Below are 24946 nucleotides of genomic sequence, written 5' to 3'. Positions count from 1 at the left end.
TATTACAAATCATCATGTTAATAGGGGACCCTAGAAAGCCCTTCAGGAATGACTGTATTAGAGCAGACTGCATGGCAGAGCATGCATTGGAAAACTGATTGTCAGAAGAATCCAGTCTTGCAGGGTGACTGGTGGATTGGGACAGTAGCATCTTAAAAATACAGGATGCTTCTATCAAGGGGCTAAAGTGTACCCTTGCCAGCTTGAAAGCAGCTTTGTCTACTTGTTCTTATGAAAAACTGAGTAGTGAGAACCTTGCTTGGTCTCCCTGATGGCTTCATCCAGTCCTTTGTTTCATGGGTTCTTACTGCAGCAGAGATTGGACAGGACGAACTGATTTCAACCTGCTGCGACTTGGGACCTTCTGAAAAGGCAAGAAGCAGGGTGGTTTGACCTATATGTCTTTTTATTTTCCTGAGTTGTTTTATTTCTCTTATACTTGAGCAGTTTTAATGCATCATTCTGTCTAGATATTTTTAGAAATAAATTGAAAGTGTTTAGTTATCTGGGGATGTGAGCTAGCAAGTTTCTTTCAGAGGCATTGGCTGAAATATCTTGCTTGCTCTTTTTTAAAGTAAAGTGGTGGAAACAGTATCTTTAATGCTTAGGAATGCATTGTTATAATCTCAGTGTTGCAGAAGAAAATGAATTATTTGGGGGAAAAGAGTCTGGATTTTTAAAAAGCTGGATTCTTACAATGTAATATGGTCCTATTCATTATATTGTACCAACTGAATTTTTTTCACAGTTTGAAGTCTTCAGAACAAGGGGTATGAACTGAAGTACAGCCCTTGTTACAATGAAGAGAGTTTGTTTTATGCTCCATTCCTAATGTGGTAAACTTACCCTTTGATATGCATTATTTCCTGAATCAATATATAAGCTGTAATGGAAAACGTAGCATTTAATAAGGAATGACATAGTATTTTTTTAAAACAGACATCATAAAATATTGATTCTGCTATCAAACCTGTAGGAGATTAGTTTAAGTTGCAGAAACTGGAGAATAGGGTCAGTTCATGTAGATATTTTTGTTATTGTGACTGTTAAATATCTACCTTTAATTAATCTATTTTTCCCCAACTTCCAGATAAATCATGCTATTCTGGGGAAACAAGAAACTATATTAATGAGCATCAACTCCATAATTATACTTGTGGCTGCATAACAGGGACACAGTCATGTCATTTCTTTAGGCAATAACTTTTGCAAAGAAGTATTTTTAAACTGGTCATTAATTTTATGACCACAGAAATGAGATGCAAAATTTATGCTGTTGTCATTGGCATGGGTTCAAGGCACTACTGACATTATGTGTGATTGTAATGGAATGGCTGCCAACTAATGAGTCTATAGACATTTTGTTTGAGCATGCTTTGCTTTTAGATGTTTGATTAGGCAGCAATGCTTTCAATTATGCCTGCAAATTGTATTGAATACATTTACCTGATGCCCATTGTTGCTTTGTAGTTCGGTTTTCTATTACATAAGTGCAAGTTGAATGCTTTTCTTTAATTTATTGATGCTTTTTGGGTGTATTTTTAGATACTTGGCACCTGAAGAGAATACACTGCTCAACACTGACTCCTCTGACTGTTCAAGGAGTAACATATGGAGCTTCAAATGCAATTCTTACTGCTCTTACTCCGTAGGTGGAGTATAAACTTCAATGCAACACATTGATGGAGGAGCATATAAAGTGGAGAAAGGGCAGAGATTGCTCTGATTGGGAATGTAGGAGACAGCATAGGATCAAAAGGAAGCCTCTTTGTGAACTGTCAGGAGCAATATCTTTATATATTAAAAGTATACAGTCCTAAGATATCTTTTAACCTTGACAGAACTAGGAGGCAAAAACCCCAAGACTGATACCAGAAAGTAGTCCTTCTTTTATGCCAGTACATAAACACGTTGTGAAATGTTGCCTGTTAAAACTCCAGAGCATAATGAGTCAGCTTTCTTATTGAAATGCCTGCAGTTCTTCTGTATAAATTAGTTTATTTAAGAATTGTATTTTTCAGTGTATAATATAAATTGATAAATATTATTTATTTGCTACTATTTTTCTTTAAAATAAAAAATGGAGATTTTTTTTTTGTTTAATCTAGTCCTGGATGAGTGCAGGTTGCTTGTACCTCTATCCAGAGTCTGCCACCTATTCTCCACATTTTTCATGTAAAGTGTGGATACCTAAATGTAGTATTGTATGACATAGGATTTATATTTTGGTTCTGAGTGTCTTTCTCAGTGAGGGCTTTTTTCATGGAAGTCTTCAAGCCTTCTTTAGGATTTAACATCTAGAGAATGCTTTGACAAATGTAAGGCACAGTCTGTCTTCATAATACTCTCAACACTTTTCTTTTTTTGGTTGTTTTGTTTTAAGAGCATTTTGAATTTGGATATTCTAGACATAAAACAGAAACTTGTTTTTTTATGAATCTACACTCAGTGTTGCCGTGGTTTTTGTTGTTTCAAATACAGTATATAACTGTGTAATGATTTTTGTGCCATATGGCAACTAAAGCCCATATAGTCCCTCACTCATTTTCCCCTGCTGGGGTAGAGGAGATAATCAGAAGGGTAAAAGTGAGAAAACTCATGGGTTGATATGAAGTTGGTATAATAGGTAAAGCAAAAGCTGTACACAGAAGAAAGACATAAAAAGGAATTCATTCATCACTTGCCCTGGGTAGGCAGGTGTTCAGCCATTTCTGGGAGAGCAGGACTTCATCACAAGTAACAGTGACTTAGAAAGCCAAACATCATCACTCTTAATGTCTCCTATATCCTTCTTTTTCCCCCACCTTTATATGTGGAGCATGGCCTCATATGCTGTGGAGTGTTCTCTTGGTCAGTTGGGGTCAGCTGTCCTAGCTGTGTCCCCTCACAACTTCTCGTGCACCCCAGCCCACTCACTGGTGTGGTGGTGTAAGAAGAAGAAAAGGTGTTGACTCTGTCAGCATTGCTCAGCAGTAACTAAAATATGCCTGTTTTATCAACACTGGTTTTAGCACAAATCCCAAACATAGCCTGATACCAGCTGCTGTGAAAAAACTTTGTCCAAGCCAAACCAGCACAATCTGAAATAGGTATATGGTATTCCCAAAATATGTATGCATTAAAAATTCCTGTGTTCCTAGGTCATCTGGCTTTTATATGAAAGTAAAGCACAAATGTTTACTGAATTTGAAATCTTAAGTGTAATTGGAAAATGGTAGTATGGTGACTTAGTGGAAGAGCAAGGTAACAGTGCAGCTTTGCAAACTTACATAAGAAATAATGTGTTGTTGAGTGGGACAAAAATCTCTGGAGATATTCTTTCTACAGGTATACTCACCTACTTGTCATCCACAAGTATTATTCATTCAAATATACTAAGCTTTGCCATTCAGCCCATGAATTATATGTGCTGGAGTGTGGTGTTTCTGGAATTGTTTTCTTTTAGAAATGCAGCCTAATATTTTAAATTTATGCTGGCACTTCCATGAGGATTCAATGATAACATGTTTATGCATAGCTAATAAGAAGACATTTTTGATTGACAACCAGGGCTTACATATACACATATATTCTATGCATTCTAGTACTAGTAAAAGTTTAGGACAGGAAAACAGTGGAACTTTTGGAATGGAATGGAATATTGTGTTTGCTCTTTTTATATGGAGTGTATGATCTAATACACATATATATAGGCAAAGAGAGACAGGCATCTGGTCTCTGGAATCTAAGTGTAAAATATGATCATGCTGGTTATAAATAAGGCATAATATTTTCTGTTCTTGTGCTATCTGTTCTGTGTTTTTCTATTTGGAGGAAGAGGTAAAGTCTAGAGAGAAATAATTTACTTTTGATTGGTTTGACAGGTGTGATGAAGTGCAAATATTTTGATCAGATTAACACGATGACTGGCGTGCTACTGGGAGAGGACTGTGTCAAAAATAGGTTGGAGTCAGGCTCAGATTCAGAGCAGTTGTTAAATGGCATAGGAGCTTGGGAGGAAGCTTTCCTAAGAAAAGTATACTAAATTAATGAAGGGAAAGCCTAGCTAGTGTTTGACAACCTTTTAATGTAAAAGAACTCTAGCAAAACAAATATCAGATATTGTTGTTTTAACTCCATGGAAACCTTGCTGTTTTTTACAAACAGTCATGGAGCTTTCTGTCATAGTCTCTGAATTTTCTGTGTATTTCCATTATTAAATGGGAGGGGGTAAAACTCAGCCATGGTTAGGCAGTCCTACTGATGAATTTGATTTCTGCATCTGTGAAGAAGAATATATTCATTATGCATGTGTTTATTTTGGATTCTTAGAAATTAGTTTTCCGATCCAGTGCTTCAAAAGGTAACACATAAAGAAGGATATTTGGATGTCTCTGGAAAGCCTTTTGTGTTTGTATATACCAAAAGGCAATGCTTGAACAATTTAGTGTTACACGATTTTCAAGAAATTTGAGGACTATTTAATCAACTTTATGATTAAATTTGAGGACTATTTAATCGACTTTATGATTAATTAACAAGGAGCATCAACTTTATGATTCTGGTCTGATGATTTTTTTCATATTTAGCTTTTTCTCCTTCACAAAGATTTTATTCGGTTTTTTTAGGAGCAATGTAATTTATTATTTCTCCCCCTCTTCTTTGCCTAGATGTGTTAAACATATTTGAGAAAATATACTGAGTTTCAGGAGGAAGTTAAGTCTTGCTTAATTAGGTGAAAGCCTCAACTAATATTGATTTCACTACATCTTTCCTAGACCTTCTCGCCTATGCATGACACTGATCAAAGTGCATCAGATTAACTGATAATGTAGATTTTGTATCTATTGTAGCGGGGCTCTCAGTTGGGCAAGAAATTCATTAACAGAATGCTGCATTAAGCACAGGTTCCGACCAGGTGCTGCCAGGAGGCAATTCCACTTCTAGTTTCATGGGAGGAATACACACAGAGTTTTGCAAGGCAGTGCCTAATTACAGCAAAGAAAAGTAAAAGTGGGCAAAGGTCACTGCTGCCAACAGTAGTTTGGCATTTCCTGGGAGGGAAGTTGCTGCAGCTCCATCCCGCACTAGGACAGGCAGAACTTCTGAGCCTGGTGCTTTCCTTTTTTCCTTCTGCCAGTGTTTTCTCTTTCCCACCTCTTTGCTGTGGTGTTTCTTTCCCCCCTCACGAGAAGCTGCCAGCTGTGCAATGCTGGGAGCAGGTTCATTATACGACAGCGTTTAGGGAAACTGCTCCAGCAGCATTTGCACATCGGGTCAGAAGGTAGCCCTAGAATGGCATCACTCACAGCTGTGCTGGAGCCTGCCAGTGTCCATGAGAAACAGGATTTTTTCAGTTCCAGATAGGAATTAATATCCTCCTTACTATTGCAAATACTTCTATCCTGTGTGTTTGTGTGATAAACTGTTTAACTAGCAATGTGTATTGACTTTTGCAGAGCTGGAAGATGAGGAGGAGTCTGAGAGCTCTCTTTCTTCGCCTCCTGATAGCGTCTCAATAGCATCTGACCGATATGATAAAGAGGATGAAGCACCTTCTGATGGTATGTGACACTGTTTACCTTAGAAAGTACTAGATTTGCCAGTTTGCTATGAGCTGATGTAATCGGATCCTCGTGATGCGAATGTTAGTGCTGGAAAACAGATAAACAGATAAGCAGCACAGCTGAACACTTTTCTTACCTTTACGAGAACCTTTAAAGGAACTGAAGAGCTCTCTCTAGTGGTTCTAGAGCATAGTGAAGCTGTCTCAAATTTACACAGTGCTTCTCAGCTCACATTTTTTGATAACAAAGCATCTTATGTAGATACATATGCTTTTAAAGATAGATCAGTGGCTAAACCAATGTGAATATTTGTAATAACAAATTGTTTGTTAATTCAACATTATCAGATTCTTGCTTAATTTTATTGTGCTACTTAATGGCTTACTGTATTATTTATCTAATAAATAATGAAACAGTTTATGTGATTGATATTTTTCTGCAAACTCCATGCAGAATAGGTTCATAAAATATTAAATTAATTATTCCTACAGTGTTTCCTTCCATTAAGACAGTGTTTTGTATGATGTTTTTGTTATATAAATTTTAAGTTTGGGTTTGCATTTAGGAAAACTCTACCCTCCATAGCTCTTTTCCATGTTGTTTTATTTTGTATTCATTAAGTTCAGTGCTAAATGTGACTGTTCTGAAAGCATGAACAATTGAATATTTCAACAGTTAACAAGCTTGCTTTAGCATAGTGTCCAAATTTTTGAGATTAGTTTATTGTATACATAATATAAACACCTACTATGGATAATATATGGCAGTAAATTAAGTATATGTACAAATAAATTAATGATGTATATTAATTTGTGGCACTGGAAGTTAGATAGACTTACTAGTGAATGATGTTTTCTGACATGATATGATGATCAAACTGTGCAGCTCCATCTCGAAATACAATTGCTGAATGAAAATATGCTTCCTGCAATGTACCACTCCACATTTTATATTATCCAGATTATTCCCTTTGGAAACATAAATTGCTTTTATGAGGTATAAAATTATGTCTATTGCAGAACAGGGATAAGTCAAGTACATGCATAAGTGATAAACCTTCTAACCACTGATTCAGAATAATGCCTTTTTTTTTATGTCCAGAACTCTGCAAAATGTGTAACAATAATAATCACACTTTTTTTTTTTTTTTATTGAGCTTATTACATGTTGGCAGTGTGACCTTCTACTAAAAAAAGTAAAACTAGGCCTTTTTCCTCTGTGGTTGAAATGTAATTATCAGTCAAATTGAGTATGGCTTTCAGAAAACACAAGCTAATTTTCAAAACTACAGATGAATGCAACTTTCTATGTATTTATTTTTGCTTACAAACATAATCTTATCATTATTTCTAATTATAACCTAATAACATGGTACTGATTGCATAAAGGGTATGTGACAAAATTATATGACTATTTAATAGGAGATACGATTATAGAATTGTTTCAAAACAGTTAATCAAGAGAAAAGTGATAACGTTTATAACCTAAATAATGAATGGCTGGAGAACGCTGATACAAGAGTATGTGAAATACTGTATGAGTTTGTACAGATGGGTGATTAATTTTTAGCCTGTTTTGGAAGTTACGAGAGTAGGTATGATAGCTGCTCAACAATATCTTGACTAATTAATATCAGTTTAGGTAGAAATATAGAGGGTGTGATTCTTTTATATTTGAGGTGATTTTACCTTGCTGGTCTTTCTGTATTTTATGATAAATCCTTTTTAATTGCCTAGTGGGAGTGTAGCATGAAAAAATTTTGAGAAAAGGTGATAAATTTTTATCTGTAAATACTTAATTTATTGGAGTATACAGTGTTCCTCTTTTTCTCTTTGAATGTCTAATGTGTCATTCTAAGACCATTTTGATTTTAATATATATAATCCATCATTCCAGTCTAGCCATCTAGCCTGTGTATGAAAATATATGTTGGGAAAATCTTATAAGAGGTGGATTGATCCCCAGAGGTGCCATTTGTTTCAGTTCTAATAGGCATAAATGGGTTTGTTGAGGCGTAACACTGTATTTTAGTTTTTTAGCAGTCTGTTAATGTTCAATATTTAAATCCTACTCAAGAAACTGGGTCTGTAAGATGGTCTGTAGATGTTTGATCTTTTATAATTACCAGTTCAGTTCAGCAGGGCTGTGTACAGATCTAAAACCTGATTTGTGTAGATCAAGGCTCTCAGTGTTAACAGAGGGCCCTATCTGTAGGTAACCAAATTGAGGTGGTTTTTATTTATGTTCGAGTCCATTTTTATGGAAAACTTTCTACATATATTTTCTGCTAAAAAGCCCCAAGGCATTTCTCTTTATATACTTGAGTTAGGCTGCAAGGTTTGTATGACTTGCGAAAGTGTCGCAATTTGACTTTGCGGCATTACTGTCAAAACATAATTTGTGAAGGCACACGCTTGGTAACAGATAAAGAATTAGTGTATTATGTGTATGTTACAGTCATTGTAAAATCCTGGAGTTTTTGTGTGACCTTTGTTTAATGGTGTATTAATTACAAGAGGGATAATCCATTTAACAATAAGTATGGGATAACTAAATTAGCACAGGTCACCTAAAGGCCTTTTGTCAAATCTGATTGTTATGTTGTCCTTTTGACTTTTACCTTATGGTAGGCACTAACAAAGTATCTAAACTTTGATGGATTATAAACTCTAAACATGATATGTATTTTTCATAATGCTAATGTAATTTTCTAGGTACTGAAAAGGTCAAACCCCCACGTCTCTGTGTGCATTCTAAGTCTGTCTTTCCTTTTAATATTTCTTTTTCTCTGTTCCTCTGGTTCAAAAGTTCACTCAGTTCCCAAATGGCCACCTAATTTTCCAGTTATTCCCTCAAGCCATATGTGTTTTGGTTTCTTTATGGTTTATTAGGTACTGTAGGAAAGTAGCATAAGTTATATCATCTAATGAAATTCAAGCACACTTCAGTGATGCTTTGACTTGATTGCTGGCAGCAATTAAATCACAATGAAAGAGAATGATGCATGGGTTTACATGTCCAGACACCCTACAGAAATTGGAAGAGGGATAAAACACAACAAAACCCCCAAACAAAATAACAAACTGAAAAACAAGACAGACCAAACAAAACAGCACAGCCAGACACTCTGGTCTTAACTTGATTTTTTTTTTTTATTGGCTAACAGCCTGATTGATAGCAAAATCATAACTTGCTGTATGCTAACAGGCAGAGTTCACTTGTAGGTTATTGTGAGCTGATAAAGGGTTAGATGGAGTTTTGATTTTCGCATTGGTCCTTGGTGCACCAGATTAATGGAATTTCAATGAGAGACTGGAGTAGTCACAGCTTTGTCAGAAAAACAGATGGAGATTCTATAGCCATGTCTGCTCATTAATACCAGTTGCCTGAAAGGTGTACTACTTCTCTATACAAAAGACTCAACATAATTGATTTTTGAGCGAGGTATTTTTTCACTTATTGATGACTAGGTTTCTTGCAACTTAAATGACAGGTTTTTGTATAGTACATCGTATAACAATGTTATGTCTTGTAATTTCTTACTCCCCTTCCATCTGCATATTGAAGAATATATGTAGTGGGAAATACATATGTCTTGATTAGTTAAAAACCAAAGCACACCAAAATACTTTAAAATTGAAATACCAAGATTTTCTTTCAAGTTGGAAACAAACTTACTTTTGGTTGAGAAGTAAATGGGAAAAAAGTTACTGTTTTTAATTTAATTTTCAAGTTTCCTAGTTATTAAATACAGGTTCAATGGCAAGCTTAAAATTTCCTGTTTACTAACAGTGTAATCTTCTTTTATATTATATAGAGATTTTTTTCTTTTTTTGGTTTATGGTATGGTAACCTGATTTTATAGTAAGAAATGTCAGTAGGATTAAAGGACGAAACTTTGACTTTGTAAGTGGACCTCTGAAGAAGACATGTTGCTTTGGCTCTGCAGGGAGTATGTAATTGGATAATTACTGGATCTAAAAGATCACAGTGAATGGTGTGATGAAATAATTTAGACCATCACCATTTCTATGGAAGGTCTAGATATGTTGCCTTGAGAAGGTAAGGATGAAAGAAATACTAAAAATATGTCTGGGGACTTGTATGCTCTTCAGATTATCACATTTGGCTATAGTTTATGATTAAAATATGCTTTTTAGTAGAAAATTTTTAAACAGTCTGAGAATCTCTTATTAAATTTCCCTATAGTTGAAGTGGAGGAAGGTAGGGCTGGAGCAAGCAAAACTGGGCACTTGGAGAGCTTTGAGGAAAAAGAGTAAATGAAAGGGTTATGCTTTAACTGTTGTCAAAGTGCAGTCTTGAAAATGAGCAAAATTTATTGCTCCTGCAACATGATTTTCTTGCTATAATTTTTGGATGAAGCAACAGGCATCAGCACTTTGTTTTCATGTAGTTTCTTTGGGAAAGTTCTATACAAGTCTTTGCAGGCTGGACTAAACTATTTTACATGATCTATAGTATTTATTTAATATGAGCATCACGTTTTGCATTTTGATCAAATGAGAATGAAAAATTTTGTGACTGAGTTTTTGCATGCTGTTTCTTTTTACATGTTAAGTCTCAAATACAAATACTGATTAAGCTTCCCCCCCCCCCTTTTTTTTTTCCCTATTTTTTAGGCCTAGTAATTTGAATACTATCATGGTAGAGTTCAGTGTAAGGTTTTATCTTTGCACATACACACAAGTGTTTTCCCACTTCCTGCAACTACATTCTACTGAGTTTATTTTTGAGGCACTATATTAAAGCAAAAACTGTTCCTCAGTTAAATACTGCTAGCAATTAAGGTATCAAAGGTTGGAGAATGGAAAATACAACTAGGAATTTCTATCCTTTCTCCTTTTGCCTTCTTATCCCTCCAGTCTTGTTTTGGTATACCACTTTTTAGTAACATAATCATGTATATGGAGAGGATGTTTGGTTGTCTTGGGGATGACAGCACTGGAAATTTACCTGAGTTATTGTAGGAGATTAGTTATTTACTTTGAGTATTGGAGAGAGAGAGGTACAAACTTAAGTGCATGACAGCCATTCAAAGGAATGAGAAACTTCTTTATGTGTCTTGCTTTTCTCATAGGTAGATCTCATTGAAGGCAGAAAAACAGGTACTTTATTATTCCTTATATCTCTTTTAACATTCAAGATTGAATAAAAAAGGTCATATTGAGGGGAAGTAAGATCTAGGCTTACTTGGACAGCTAATCTTTAGTGAGAAAAGGTGGCTTCTACTTTCTGCTCTTACTAGGCACTGGCAGGAGGGCAGTAGCCCATCATGTGGAAAATGCATAAAGATTGGACTTTGGGATGCTAATGTTATTTTGAGGGGTTGCTAGTTCTTGTCAGAATTTTGAAGGGGATTATGGTTCTGCATTTCTGGCTGAGAAAGGTAATATGATGATCAAAAATGTTGCTTTCAACATAATAAATTTTAATTAGCAGTGCAGCCTTAAGCAAGAAGACTGAAGTCTAAAATTCCTGATGTGGTATGCTGAGGTTGTCAGAGGAAGGATGTATCACTACAAATTTAGTCTGAGTCACTTATGGACAGTTTAGATGTCATCCAGAATACAATCTTTTACAAGCTGATAGAACACAGGGAAATGTAAAACATACTGAAGAGGAACTTAAAATATGAAGCTTTTGTTTTTAAATTCTGTTTTTTAAGGGTATTGGTACATGTGGGAACAACCATATGAGTGTTAATTCCCAGATGCAATTCCCTCTTCTCTGTTTAACACATGAGAAGAGGGTGCTAACTTTGTTGAAATTGTGAAAAACTGTAAAAAAGATCAACTGCTTGTTGAATAGGAGAGACCTTAAGAGTGAAATCAGTGTGTCACCCAGTCAGCCTGAGATGTTTCTTGGTGGGCACCTGCCTCATCTTTCCTAAAAATCTCTGCTGGTGCAATTGCACTGTCCCTTGGACAGTTTGTCCCAGAGCTGCACTCTGCTTGCTGGGAGAGAATACATACCCTAAACTCTGTCAATCTGTTGACATTTGACTCTCTTTTGTCCATAAAAGACATAGCAATAGTATTTTTTTTTTCCCTCTGTAATGAATATTTTTGAAGGCTGAAGAATCTTTACAACTTTCCACATGTAGGTACTTTTGAAACCTTATGAAAAGAACAAACAACTGAACTGCTTGGTTGCTTGCTGGTTTGTTTATAAGATCCATACCAGTGCATATAGCAGCAATGACTTAGATAGGGAAGCAAGACGTTTAAAAAAAAAGTGCGTGTGAAATATGTGATGCTAATCTAATTAAATTTGATTTAAACCATTTGTACAGAACATAAGGGAATAATTTCTGATAGGAAGCAGAAGTTTTAAGTGAAATTTTGGCCCTAATAAAGTCAACAATAAAGTTAAAAATGGTGTTGTGTAGGTTAACAGTGTGTACAAATTGATGATACTAAAATGTTTGAACTTCTAATTATCATGATGAAAAACTTCCCATCAAACAATAAACCCCTGTGTTCTTTTAACATTTACCTTTCTCCCATGGGAGAGATGATATGGTTTGTTGCTCATTTTATTTCATCTATGTTGCTTCAGTGACTGAACACTAACAAAACAGCCATGTATACTCCACTGCTACATAGGACAATATTAACAAAAAAACCTAAATAATGACCTGCTTAACCCATTTCTTTTTCATATTAGATCATAATTTTATTCAAGATATATAACAATACTATGGTTAAAAAAAAAGCCCAGAAAGTTGAAGTGAATAGATTCTTCTATTTATGTTATATTGTTGTTGGCCTAATGTTCTTCTAGTTTGGTTCTTATACATCACAAATAGCTGATGTAAAAAGGAAGCGGAGAGGTTTTCCTTCTGCCTCTTGGATATGCAATAAGCTTTACAAGTAGGTTTTGGAGGCAGTTAATTATGATTTTAGGATCTTATTGGTGCTTTATCTTGACTGAGTTAATTTCTACTCTCTGATTTCCCTATTATTCCTCTTCCCGCCAAGCAGTGGTGGCAAGGCAGTTTCCATTCTGCTCCTTACACCTTTCCTCCTAGAACCAGAAAGATGCATCAGTCATAGATGATAGCACGGCTTCACACTACTCCAGTGGCACCTTGAGGTGGATACCAGAGGAGAGCAAGTCTGACAGACTGATGCTGCTTGGCATTCAAGGCAAGAGGCATCTTTTCCTTCCTGAGATCTACCATGTACGACAGAAAAATGGGTCTGCCTTCAACATATGCTATGTAGTAGTCACAAACACCTTGGGCAGAAAAAGCTCTACAGAACCATAGTGTTTTCTTTGTTTTAGATTAGATCAGAACTATTTAAAACAATGATTTGTGTGGTAATTCATATTTTGTCTCAAGAATGAGGCTTTAGAAATCTCTGGATATAGGAACCTACTGGGAAAAAAAAAAAAACCTTGCAATGTAAGTACAAGCTAAGATTGGCATTTCTTTCTTTGAATTGGTGATTAAGAATTTGTGTCTATATTTAATTTATTGCATACATGAAGTGTGTATCAATCCTAATGAACAGAAGAAGATTTTTCTAATGTTCCTGTTTTTGTGTATTAATTGATTAGTACTTTCTGTAGAGGTGCTAAGTGAATCTGTAGATCTTAAGCAAGAGCAAAACAGGCCTGTTTTCTATCAGGCATCACGCAGTCCAGGCATTAATTTTAGTGAATTTGTGTTCGTTTCCTTTTAAATAAAAGCAAACTTGCAGTGGATTAATATTTGTGAATTTTGAGATTAAATTTGAGTGGAAAAGTAAAAACTGTGTCATGAAAAGGTTTATTGAATGGCTTTGCAAAAAAACTCCCACATAGTAGATTCAGTCTTTATGGTATCCACTGAATGGACAAGTTCATTGCTGGCCTTCTCAAGAAGATGTTGCAGATAATTGTTCTCTGCTTAAAAATTTTCAGCAGGAACCATACTTCTGTGGACATCTGTCACTCAGCAATATTAGTATGATACTTTCCTAGTAATTTTTATAGGTGTTTACTTGGATAATGTACAGCAGTAGGATTTAAGAGTAGAGTAGCAGACTAAAACTGTTGAATGTCATATTTTCTCCAAACTAAAATTACTACTACAATTTCTTAACTAATATTAGGCACAGCCTATTCATCACTAACTATCGCTATAAGGACGGGTAATATCCTGGGAGTATCTTGGTCTTGTCTTCTCTATTGCTGGTAGTCAGAAATAGTTTTGAGCCCCTTTTGGGCAAGGAATTATGAATGAACCTACACTACATAATGGAGGAGGACCTCTTCTGCTCTAAACGAGATTTTCCTGTGCTTCCCTATATTTACTCTGCCTACCTGGACACATGTTCCTTACTGCAAAGTACATCAGAGCCTGATAATACCTTTTCAGGGATATCCTGTTCTTTATATGAAACAATTTTTGCTTGTTACTCAACAGTCAAATTTTGTATTTCTGTGCATCACAGAATCATAGAAAGGTTTAGGATGAAAGGGACCTTAAAGATCATCTAATTTCAGCTCCCCTGTGGTGGGCAGGAACGTCTTCCATTAGACCAGGTTCCTAAAGCCCCATTCAACCTGGCCTTGAACACTCCAGAGATGCATTCACAGCTTGGACCTGGATGATGTATAAATACTCACAATACATATTCAAAGGTGCAATTAGTTTATGATGTCCTTCACATATCTGTACTTGTACATCACTGCTCTACATTGAAGAGGTAAGAGAAAAGGATTAGTGTTGAAATAATATGAATGGGAACAGAAGGATATTTAGACTATGTACATGGCTGTGCAATAAAAATGAAAATGGGTTGGAGGCAAGTGAAGGGAAGGTGATCCAAGTTTCTTGGTTGGTTAATAGGATGTGTTCTTTTGTGAGGATGGGCATAGGAAATGGCCCTTATTATTACCATTTCTTGCAAAAGAAGTTAATGCAAGTGTTGTCATTGACTTCCAATTAAAAAAATATTAACCTTGCCTGTTTTCACAGGACATTATTCTTAGAATTCTGTCTATTTTGTGTTTAGTAATTTGCATATTATGCATATGAAGATAGTGGGGGGAAAACTTGTCTTTTAGTTTTCTAGAACTGCTTTCCTTCTAGTAGGAGTGGACTGATTTTTCTCTAACAGCTTCTTCAGAAGTTATCTTTAATACTGTATTTTATCAGAAAAATAATTGGTGAGACTTCCATAAACTTGTTTGATCAAAGATTTTTGAAATATTTTAGCAAAATGGTTACTTGGTGCTTGTATGTGTGAAATAACTGCATGGTAAGAGTTGGAAATACACAAAAGAATGTAGTCATATTGAAAAGTGCAGAGATATTTTTTGTCTGTAATCTTTGTAGATAAAATTTGGAATTTCACGTCAAAAGTAAAACCGCAAAACAAAAACTTTGTTTTTACTTGTTTATGACAATATATCTGCAAATTTCATTTGGAAATAGGGATTGTGTAATGCAGTTGAAAGAGGTACATTTAAGTACATATTGCTTTTTTAGTGTATGGCACACCTTTTTTTCTGCCTAAGATTGCTATAATCTTCCAGTGCTCTCATTCACTTGAGCAATATTTAGAATGTGGTATAAAAATAATGTGAAAATGCTGTAGTGAGCTGGTGATAATTGATTTACTCCATCACACTGAAATACCTCTTGTTTTCCTCTTCCTCCTCCCTTGGGCAATAATCATGGGATCAAGCTGCCAGTCTGTAGATATAATTTTTCCAGCAGTGCCATCTGGCTTCTTGGCACTGGAAGTTGTATTGGCTTCTTTGCTGTTTCCACTGATTTTTGTCAAATGTTAGTCTGTTGATGAGACGTCTTTTGTGAGTGGGTGCTGATTTTTGCCGCCCCCAAATGAATGTTGTTTTTTATTGGCATTGTAAGGGACCACTTTTTTTTTTTTTAATGGAATTTAGGACTTAACATATTAAGATTGCTTTGAGGAAAAAATAGGATTTATGTATAAATTGGCTTCTTTCATCTATGTTGAAAAGAGTTTCTTAGGATTTTTTATGTTTTTAATAGTCCTAGCTTCATGTCCTCATGCAAATTTTTAAACATCTTCAACATTAATGTAGAATTATTTCCTTTTTATTTTTGGAAACTGACTTTTAAAAGACATGATAAATGAACAATAAGAGTTTGTAGGGTCTGTGTTACAAATATAACAAGCTTTATGTTTTTGAATAAATAGCCAACAAAGCTCTACTTTTTTTTTTCCTCACAGGACTACATTTTTATTTTTGCTGTCAATTTTTCTTAAAAAAAAAAAAAATTAAAAATGTAGAAATGGTGCCTTAATAGAAAAAACACATCTGAGTTTCTTTATTCTATTCCAGCCTTAGATGCACTTCACTGCCATGCAGCATATAATGATTGTATTGATAGCATTAGAAAGGAATGTTCTGGAAATAGTATTTTAATAGGGGTGGGAAGTAGGAGGAAAATCCTGTTGATTTAAACTATTTTTGTAATTACTATTAATATTCTTATTAGTTTCTTTTTTTTTTTTTTTAATTTATTTCCTATACTGGTAAGAGATATTCAGTTAGAGGAGAAAAAAGCCTGAGAAGCAGAGGATTCCAATCCCCTTTTTTGTAGTTATTATTAATATTCTTATTAGTTTCTTTTTTAAGAAAAAAATTATTTCCTATACTGGTAAGAGATATTCAGTTAGAGGAGAAAAAAGCCTGAGAAACAGAGGATTCCAATCATATAAAAGGAACAGAATTTCAGATTACACATTTTTATTTTATGTTGTTAAAAACAAGCTTTGAATATGATAAGTGAATTAAAAAATATCTGAAACCTGTTCTATTGTTAGGTAAGTGAACTCCTATTAATCAGGGCAAGATGAATTAATTTAAATCCTGTATATATATTTTTTAATTTATATTTCATACTGCATTTTTAAGTGCTGTGTCTCAGATGAATGAATTATACTCATCCCTGGTTGTAAATATAAATTTTCTTCTGTGTTAAAAGTATTTACTTAAAGTTATTCTAGGTAACATTGGAAATTCTCAAGCATGAACCATTGTATTTAGTTGGCCTATTTGAATATTTTTATGTTATTATGCCTAAAAGTAGAAAATAGTAAGCACTATTTCTTTATCATAGTCTTAGTACTATCCTAGTGTAAGGCTTTTATTAATCAAATGCTATTTGACTGGTATTTAAATAAATATTTACATGTTTTCCCAGCATTGGAGAAATTGTCCAGTACTGGAAATGATAGGATTAAAAATCTTGTGTGGGACAAGGAGGGCCTTCATGGCATTTTTGTAGCAGTTGCTTTGAATTAGATTTCAAGTATCTCCTGGTGTCTCTTTATAGCAGCCTTTTAAAGAAAACAGCTATGACAGACAGGGTGTCTGAATGCAGGTCTCATCAGTAACTTGACTCAGACACAAAGTGAATATTTTTAACATATGACTTCAGTTAAAAGAATCTATAGAAAGGGCTATAATATCAAAGTAAGGCAAGCATAGCAAAATGTGCATGATCTGTTAATAGCAAAAGTGTAAGTCTAGTTTCACAGAATATGTTCTCTCATGAAAGATTTTAAGGGCATGGGTATATCATGATTTTCTAAAATAGCATCAAATCTTCTTTTTGTTCGTAAGTAAATGTGAAGATAAAACGTTGTTGCTAATCAATTGTCTGGGATGCCACCTCATTAAGATTTACACGATCATCAAAAATGCCCAGAATTGTTTGTTGGCTATATCCTAACTCAAATATATAAAGGGGATACCACAGCATTTTTCTTTAGAATCTCAGGGAGTTCAGTGACCTTTTGTGGCAAATTATGTAGAAAGAAAATATTTATATTCATTTAAAATAACCTCCATGAAGAAATAGTCTCATTACCCTGTTTGATCAATTCCTTGCAGCCTGAGCTGTAGCATGCTGCTATTGCCATTGGTTGATGGAATACACTGAGAAGTGGCTAATGGTGATGGTGCTCATCAGGACAGGGTTCAGCCAGCGGTCAGCAACAAATAATTCAAGACTGTTTCTAAGTTTGTGGCTGGTGGAATTTGCTTCTTGCCCCAAGCCAGCAGCATTGCTGAGCTGGGCTATTTGATTAGAGGAGAAGCATATTTGCTTCTTAGCAACTGCACATTTGCACAACACACAGACCTATACTGCCTCCAAAGGTTTGCCTTTTGTGATGGTGGAATAATACTTTTCTGTTGATTGACAGACAAAAGAGATCTTTGCAATGCAGAGGAGTTTGCAACCAATTTTTTCTTTGTCTTTTGTAAACTTATCAGAGGTGCTTTTTAATTTAGCACTGCCTGGTGCAGATTTGTATATGCAGCAAGACTGGCCATGATTTGAGCTGCATTTAAGCTATTACTGCTATGCATATTTAAAGGACAGATGCACACTTACGCTTAATCATTGGTGTGTGCAGCTTTTTCCCCAGCCAGTGTGCTTAATGGAAATTATTTTCTACTGTATTTTCAAATAATTTTTAATATGTATATTGCTATTTCCTATGCAAGAGTGATATTCCTTTTACAGAGGATAATGATAAACTGTAAGCTGCTCTATTCTTAGAGCTTTTTTTAATACATGAACAGAATTGTGGCAGTGATCGCAATTCTAATAGTGTGTGTATAATTTTGGATGTAACGTTTCCCACAGGAAGTGAGTCTACAGGAGAAAATGTGTCTAGTCAGTAGAAGGCAAAGGTATTTATAACACTGGTAATCCTTGAAAGAAGACAATTTAGGAAAAAGAAAGCCTAAGATTTACAGTTCTAGAAGGCCAGGACAAGGAAAAAGCAAACTTTTTTTTTTTTTTTATGGTTTTACAGCTCTTTTCACTCCTGGTCTTTATTTTATGGTGGAAGTTTCCGTACTGCCATAACAATAAATAACAATAAATAGCTGATGGGGTTCCTGAAATGTTTCATGAAACAGAAAGTACAGTTAGTGTTAATGTGAATTTCTGCAGATATCTGCTTGCATATTTTCCTAAATAAAACATATCTTTTAACTTTCATAACTCAAACCAGTGAGAGTACCTTTCTAAGTGGATTTTATAGTAAATTAAAACGGTATCTATTAAGGGATAGGTCGATTTAAAGGAGGAGTGAACAATAAAAGGACTGTGGACTAATGTAAGCATTCTGGAATTTACTTATTAATAACCATTTCAGTGGCAGTTCAGATCCAAAAGGGAAGAGCAAAGAAAACACTCTGATGCAGTGAAGCAATAAAAATTAATTAAACCTATAAAACTTCTAAATCCTTTTTCAGTTAGGATTTGTTTTTAGTCAGGTGAACATTTAAAATGAATTGTAATCAAAATTTTAGGGTTTTAAGAGAATTTTGGAGAGTATGGGGTGAGGCAAAATGAAAGCATTGGGGTGAATTGGTGGCTGTTTTGGGGAACAGGTATTCAGGGTGTGCACACTGCTGAGCAGGAAGCAAAGTCTAAGAACAGGTACAAACCATAGTTTTGGAGGCCCTGAAGAGCCCTGGAAGTTGATAACTGACTTCATTCTCTTCCTTGTTAAATTTGCTGTGTGTATATATACGAGTTTTTAAAAGGGTGTTTTAACGTACTGGTAGGAATTCACTGTCATTTGTGAAGGTGTTAGCTTTGGCTTAATTTCTGAGACATTCAAAATTGTGATAGTGTGACAAGATTACTCCTTGTTATGCTGCTGAATTGCCAAAGATGCTTATGCCCGACTGACTTATTTTTATACCTCAGTACCTGTTAACGTGTTCCCTGTGTTCTACACAGATTTTATAGTTCTGTCATTAATAGATGCACAATAAATTAGTGTTGGCATTTTATTTTAGTTGGTTGGTTCTTTTTCTGATAGCAGACAGCCTTTTGCAAAACTAAGGTTTTTGAACAAAGTAACTAGAAGTAGGAGTTGCCAGGTTATTACTTTCAAAAGGCGGCTGTACCCAAGGTAGAATGCAGCAGCTCTTACAATGGCACTATAAACAATACCCAGCAATTTAAGAGCAGGATGTGAGGAATATTTTACCTAATTGAAATGACAGGGGGGATTTTGCATAGGTAGAAGCAATTATTCATACTGGAGGTGGGCCAGAATGCTGGGGTTATTCCCCTCATCTTGCTAATTAGGCTTTCAGTTTCATTAACAGTCATCGAGATATTGGGATGACTGACTTGTGTATGAACATAGCCGTAATACATATAAAGAATATTTTATTTAATTATTGTGGTTCATTTTTGTTTTTATAGCTGAAGAGGATTAGAAATAAGGAGTATTTTAAGATATGCAAAACACTGAATAGTATGAAGGCTGAAGGCAGCATGGCTATGTCTATTTCAGGGGCCATAACTAAGACACTACCACGCTTATATTAGCAACATTTTATTACCTTTTTAAGATGGAGTTTACAAGGGTTTCTACCTTTACTAATGTGTATGTTGAGCAGAGAAATTAATTCAGCTTTGAAAACATCCAGGATGTTTTCAACCTGGAATAAATTCAACTTTGAACAGGTTTGAGGAATCTACAGTTCTTGTTGCATTTAAGCCTTAATTTAAGAATATAACCTAACGCACATGGCATCTTTAAATTCCCCTGTCACTCTAATACCCTTTCATTGTTTTTTTTTATTTTTCACCTGCCCCTGTTAATTGCCTTTGTCCTTTGGAAGCAGACATTTTGAGAGAGATTTGTTTTCCTTTTCAATGATTGATAATGAGGTGCAGCGATTCATAACATAGTGTTGATATGAAATAGCTGCTTGTTGTATTTTGGAAAGGGCCTTGAGTGTCCGAGCCTTTCTTAAATCTCTAGGTTAGTCTTCTTTTCAACTGACTTCTCCTTTCCCAAGCTCTATGATTAGGAATGTCAGGTAGAGAATTTTTTCTCCCTATTTGCAATTAGAGGTGATTTAGTTCTTAAATTTAAAATAGCCTTTAATGATTAAAATTTCCAAATGAAATAAAGAAGGTGAAAATATTGTACAAAAAGCAGATCCATTGAGTCAAAATATTTAAAAATCTGGAAATCACATGTATGAAACTGAACAACCTAAACGAATGAAAATCACCTTAAAACTGAGAAAAAATTTGTTTCATTCAGAACTGGAGTGGTTTAGGTTGTTTCTTGGGTTCCCCTTCTAACAAACAAAACAGAACAATGCTGTTATAAGGTAACATTATAATAAGGAAAAATGTGGTTACAGCATAACCACTTACTCTGGTTCCTGTTATTGAGTAGATGTGGCCATAATTTGTCCTTTTGGTTTGATAATTACATTGATGGTCCTCATGGAATTATTAATGAATTCTTTGTGACTGAGAGTCAATTGTTTAGCTCTGATGGTTTTTTCATATTAGTTTCTTCATCTTTAAGGTTGTTCTAAATAATATACCAGTGATTTGTAAATATTTTGAACCAAGTTATGTTGTATTTCCCTTACATATCCAGAGGCAAATTCCCTTGTCAGTATGTTTTATAGGCTAACACGTGTACTGTTGGATAAAATAATGCTAATGAAATCAGAACAAATAGAACTGCAATTAGTAATTTTATTTGTTCAGTGTACCTCTGATCTTGCACAGATATGGGTTTTGGTAGTGATATAAGGCACATAACGGTATAGGTAATTAATGAAAAGTTGATTCAAGAGTCTTGTACATTACTTCTTTTCTTGGTGACTCTTTCTGCTTGGTGTTCTCCAGTACCATTTTGTCAGGTGTTTTTGAGAATTTGTTGTCAAAGTATATGATTTTTTGAGACTTTCAGGTCTATGTAGGGAGATCTGAGAGTGAATGAGCATGTTATAGATGCAAACACTTTTGTGAGAAACAATATCAAAATGAATCTTTATAATTACTAGATTTTTATTTTGATACAGTTCTGTTGGTAATAATAGATTGATTGGCTGATTTTGGGAGTTCAGTTTATGGACAAACTGAAGCTGAATAAAAAAAAGCCACGAAAGCTGGCTAAGTACCAATAAATGAAGTAATGTATTTTGCATATGTCACCTTACTTTCATTGGATCAAGGCAGTTTTAGAATCCTCTGCTCTATGTATGAATTTGAATAATTTCATGCTCCAGAAAACCTAATCAGGATAAGGCCAAAAACTGGGAGAGAAAGTTTGGAAACAGATGTGCAAATATACTGGTGGAGGTCCTAGGTTGTAGAGAAGGTGTGTAACAGGAAGTTACGCATCAAAAATAGACATAGCCATGCTGCCTTCAGCCTTCATACTATTCAAGAATTAAATTCTTGTGTTGAAGTCCACAGAAATCTCTTCTTCCTTTACTAAAAATGTAACTGTCAACTAAGAAAATGCCCAGGTGATTAGGAATACAACAGTATTACTTTATGCAATGCCACTTTCTTCTTATTATTTATATATTACTATATTCAGGCTTGAAAAGTCAGCGTTCTTTTGATGTGCCGCTTGTTCACCGCTTCAGGATACACTTATTCTTTATGTGGGGAAAGATGTAGAGTGTCAAAAGTTTAGTTCCTTAAAATAAAATAACTTGAATTTTACAGTTGCTCCTTTGCTTTTTGAGTGACAGTGAGAGCTGAAAAAGCACATATCCAAACTGAGGAAATTCAGACTTGGGTTAGTGGAACTCCCTCCATTTTCAATGACCTATTAGTATCTGTTATAACACGGCATTTTCACTTGACATGATTTTATATTTAAAAAGGAAGAAAGAAGAAGACAACATTATTAGAATAAAAAATGTTTTTTTTTGAAAACCATTTCATTTATATAATCAGAGTCATCTTGCTGTTTACCATAAGGATACTCTTTCATGGTGTTCTCCTCACTTTTCCTCTGTCAATTTAAGGTATGCTATAGCAGTCACAGAAGAAGGTGTGTAGTTTTCTGAAATGCAGGAATCAATACATATGTGACATCCCAGTCTTACACATGCTGGAATCTTCCCTCCGCCCCTTCTCTCTCCCTCTGTCCAACTGCTTACGTTGCTTTGAAAAAGTGTGTGGGTGCAGCAGGGAAAAATCAGTGGCACAGCAAGCCTGAAAATGAAATGTTTTTCCCTTTTTGAAGACAAGACTTTTTTCAAAAGACAAGCATAATGAAACCAACAGCATTTCACAGCATTTCTAGAAAGGATGTGAACACTGTTTCTCTGTTATGAAGAGGAACAGTGGAGGCAAAGTGGCTGTGACTTGCCCAAGATTGCAAAAGGAATCTGGTTAAGAGCCAGGACTAGTTCTATGTTTTCTAGCTCCTGCTTACATGGTAAGATCTCTTCGTTATGTCTCACACGTTCCAGCTTTCTGAAGTTTTTGACAATTTGAAATGGATATTAAGGGGACATAAGGTAAACTTTTTCCCCCCCTGTCCTCAGAACCACATCATTTATTAAGAGATGTCATCCTAATGTGTATACAACTTCCATGGCTTTGAGTGTTATTGTAAATGGTAAAAAGACTCTTTGGTTGGATTTAGACTGATGCTGCCTTCTGAAGTACAAGAGGTGTTTGTAGTTTTGTATAATGTCTTAGTTTTAATAATATTGTTTTAATATGAAAATGTTAGTGTTTCTTTAACTGTTTAAAAATAGCATATCCTGCTTTGATTTTTCAATATCAGAAAAATCATTTAGGTTTAGGACCCCAGCACCACCTCCCCCTTCTCAGGAGTTACAGAAGTAGATTAAACTCCTGATACAGACACTAAAACTGTGAGTTTTCCCTTACTGGCTCATTTGAATTTTTTTTTTTTTTTTTTTTTTTTTTTTAAATGAAAAAGGTGATGGTGCAATTTAAAGGTTGGTATATAGACTATACCAAAAGTAGTACAGTACACTCTGGAGGCAACACTACAATGCTTTCTATCTGAAAGATTATAGATAGTTTATATAAACTGGTGAAAAAGTTTATGAAAGTTACTCTTCAACTTGCAAGTGAGTGAAGTGATTTGGCTTTACTTTAAAAACAGCAGCCTAGAACTGAGCAGCCTGGGTATTATCATTACTCTGAAGCAGCATAATTACCATTAGAAGAGAATTGGTTCCTTTAAGGGAAAAAAATAATGAAGGGAAAACTTCTTAAAATGAGTTTTATTACATTTTTCTTATAAAATTAGTCTTTCATTTTGTTGATTAATGCTTGAATTTAAGATTCTGATGTAGGCATTTTGCCATTATAATTCTGAAATATGGGAAGTCCTTGAAAACATTCCGGGATTGCCTTCTGTCTGTCTGCCTTGTAAAAGATCCTTTCAGTTAAATGGACCATCCTCCTTAAATGATGTCATTAGCTTGGATTGAAAAGACATTGCCTGCAGGGAAATCATTTAATTGTCTTAAAGTGCTCTACTTCTGTAGATCTTGAAGCAGCACCCTGACTTCCATCTTTGTATCAGATAATTCATCTAAAATTCTGTTTTTAATCTCTGACGAAATATTGAGATATAATTTCCACTTTTATTGGAGAAATTTGAGACCTTTTATAGTCTTGTCTGTGTCAAATGGATGGAAAAGTTTCACTTGTTGAAATGCAAATGGGTACTGTCTTTTTTTGACTTAAAGAATTAATTTAGCAACCATTCATGCACTGCTTTATAAATATTAATGTATTGAACTCTTGCATTCCACTGATACCAAGATATAATTTTTTTACGTATGTATTTCTAAAATCAGTAATATTTACTTGGTCAAACAGCAAGTCAAGTTTTGGGGATAATTGCAACCTTTTTTATTTTTGTTTAAGGTAATGCATTGCATGTAGGTAAATGAAAATAAAAAATGACCATCTTTTTTCCGTTGGACTGTCTCTCAGTCATGTAAAAGTCAGTTTATCAGGGATACTGGGAATTTTTAATTGAGTAGGCAGTCAGACCAGCAAAAATGAAACCTATGTGTATCAGTGAACTACGAATTTATTTAGAAAATATATTCCTTGAAAATATATAGTGTAATTTTGTCTATAATCTATTGCACTTATACTTTTAACATCTCAGTCATTTAATCTTAAAAACTTCAAAGTAGGAAGAAAAGTATTTTTCAGAATTTAAATTGTTGTATATGCAGTTCTCAGCTTGAAGAGGTGTTGTACGGAGAATGCTACAAAATTTTCAGAAGATTTTGCCCCTCAGAAAGGCTGGTTTTGCCTTTAAAGTGGAAAAGTGGCATTTCTGATACTTTATTAAAAAATTAGTCAGTCGCTAATACTCATCTTTCTCTGATGTTGAAATATTTAAAATATGCATTTCAAGACTGGCGCTGGATTGGTTGGCTTCTAATGAGTAATTTTCTTAGCCTGAACTTGGGCTGTTATCTTTTTTTTCTTCTATACTGCTATGCACAGGAAAGCACCATAATTCTGAGCAAGAGACACTTTGTTTTAATTTTGCTCTCTTTGACTTTTCTCACAATTTTGCTTG

The 24946-nt window shown here is 34.7% G+C and overlaps 1 protein-coding gene across 1 annotated transcript in view; it reads left to right on the top strand.

The window, feature by feature from the left end:
* Positions 1-24946, top strand: part of SKAP2 (src kinase associated phosphoprotein 2) — a 119302-nt gene that overhangs the window by 16898 nt on the left and 77458 nt on the right. Inside the window, exon 4 of the mRNA XM_053957474.1 lies at positions 5439-5543. Coding sequence (XP_053813449.1) covers positions 5439-5543 — 105 coding nt within the window. The remainder of the gene's footprint in view (positions 1-5438; positions 5544-24946) is intronic.

Source organism: Vidua chalybeata, chromosome 1, assembly GCF_026979565.1.
Source record: "Vidua chalybeata isolate OUT-0048 chromosome 1, bVidCha1 merged haplotype, whole genome shotgun sequence".
Taxonomy (NCBI): domain Eukaryota; kingdom Metazoa; phylum Chordata; class Aves; order Passeriformes; family Viduidae; genus Vidua; species Vidua chalybeata.
Note: the sequence above shows the minus strand (reverse complement) of the source record. Positions and strands in the feature narration are given on the sequence as shown.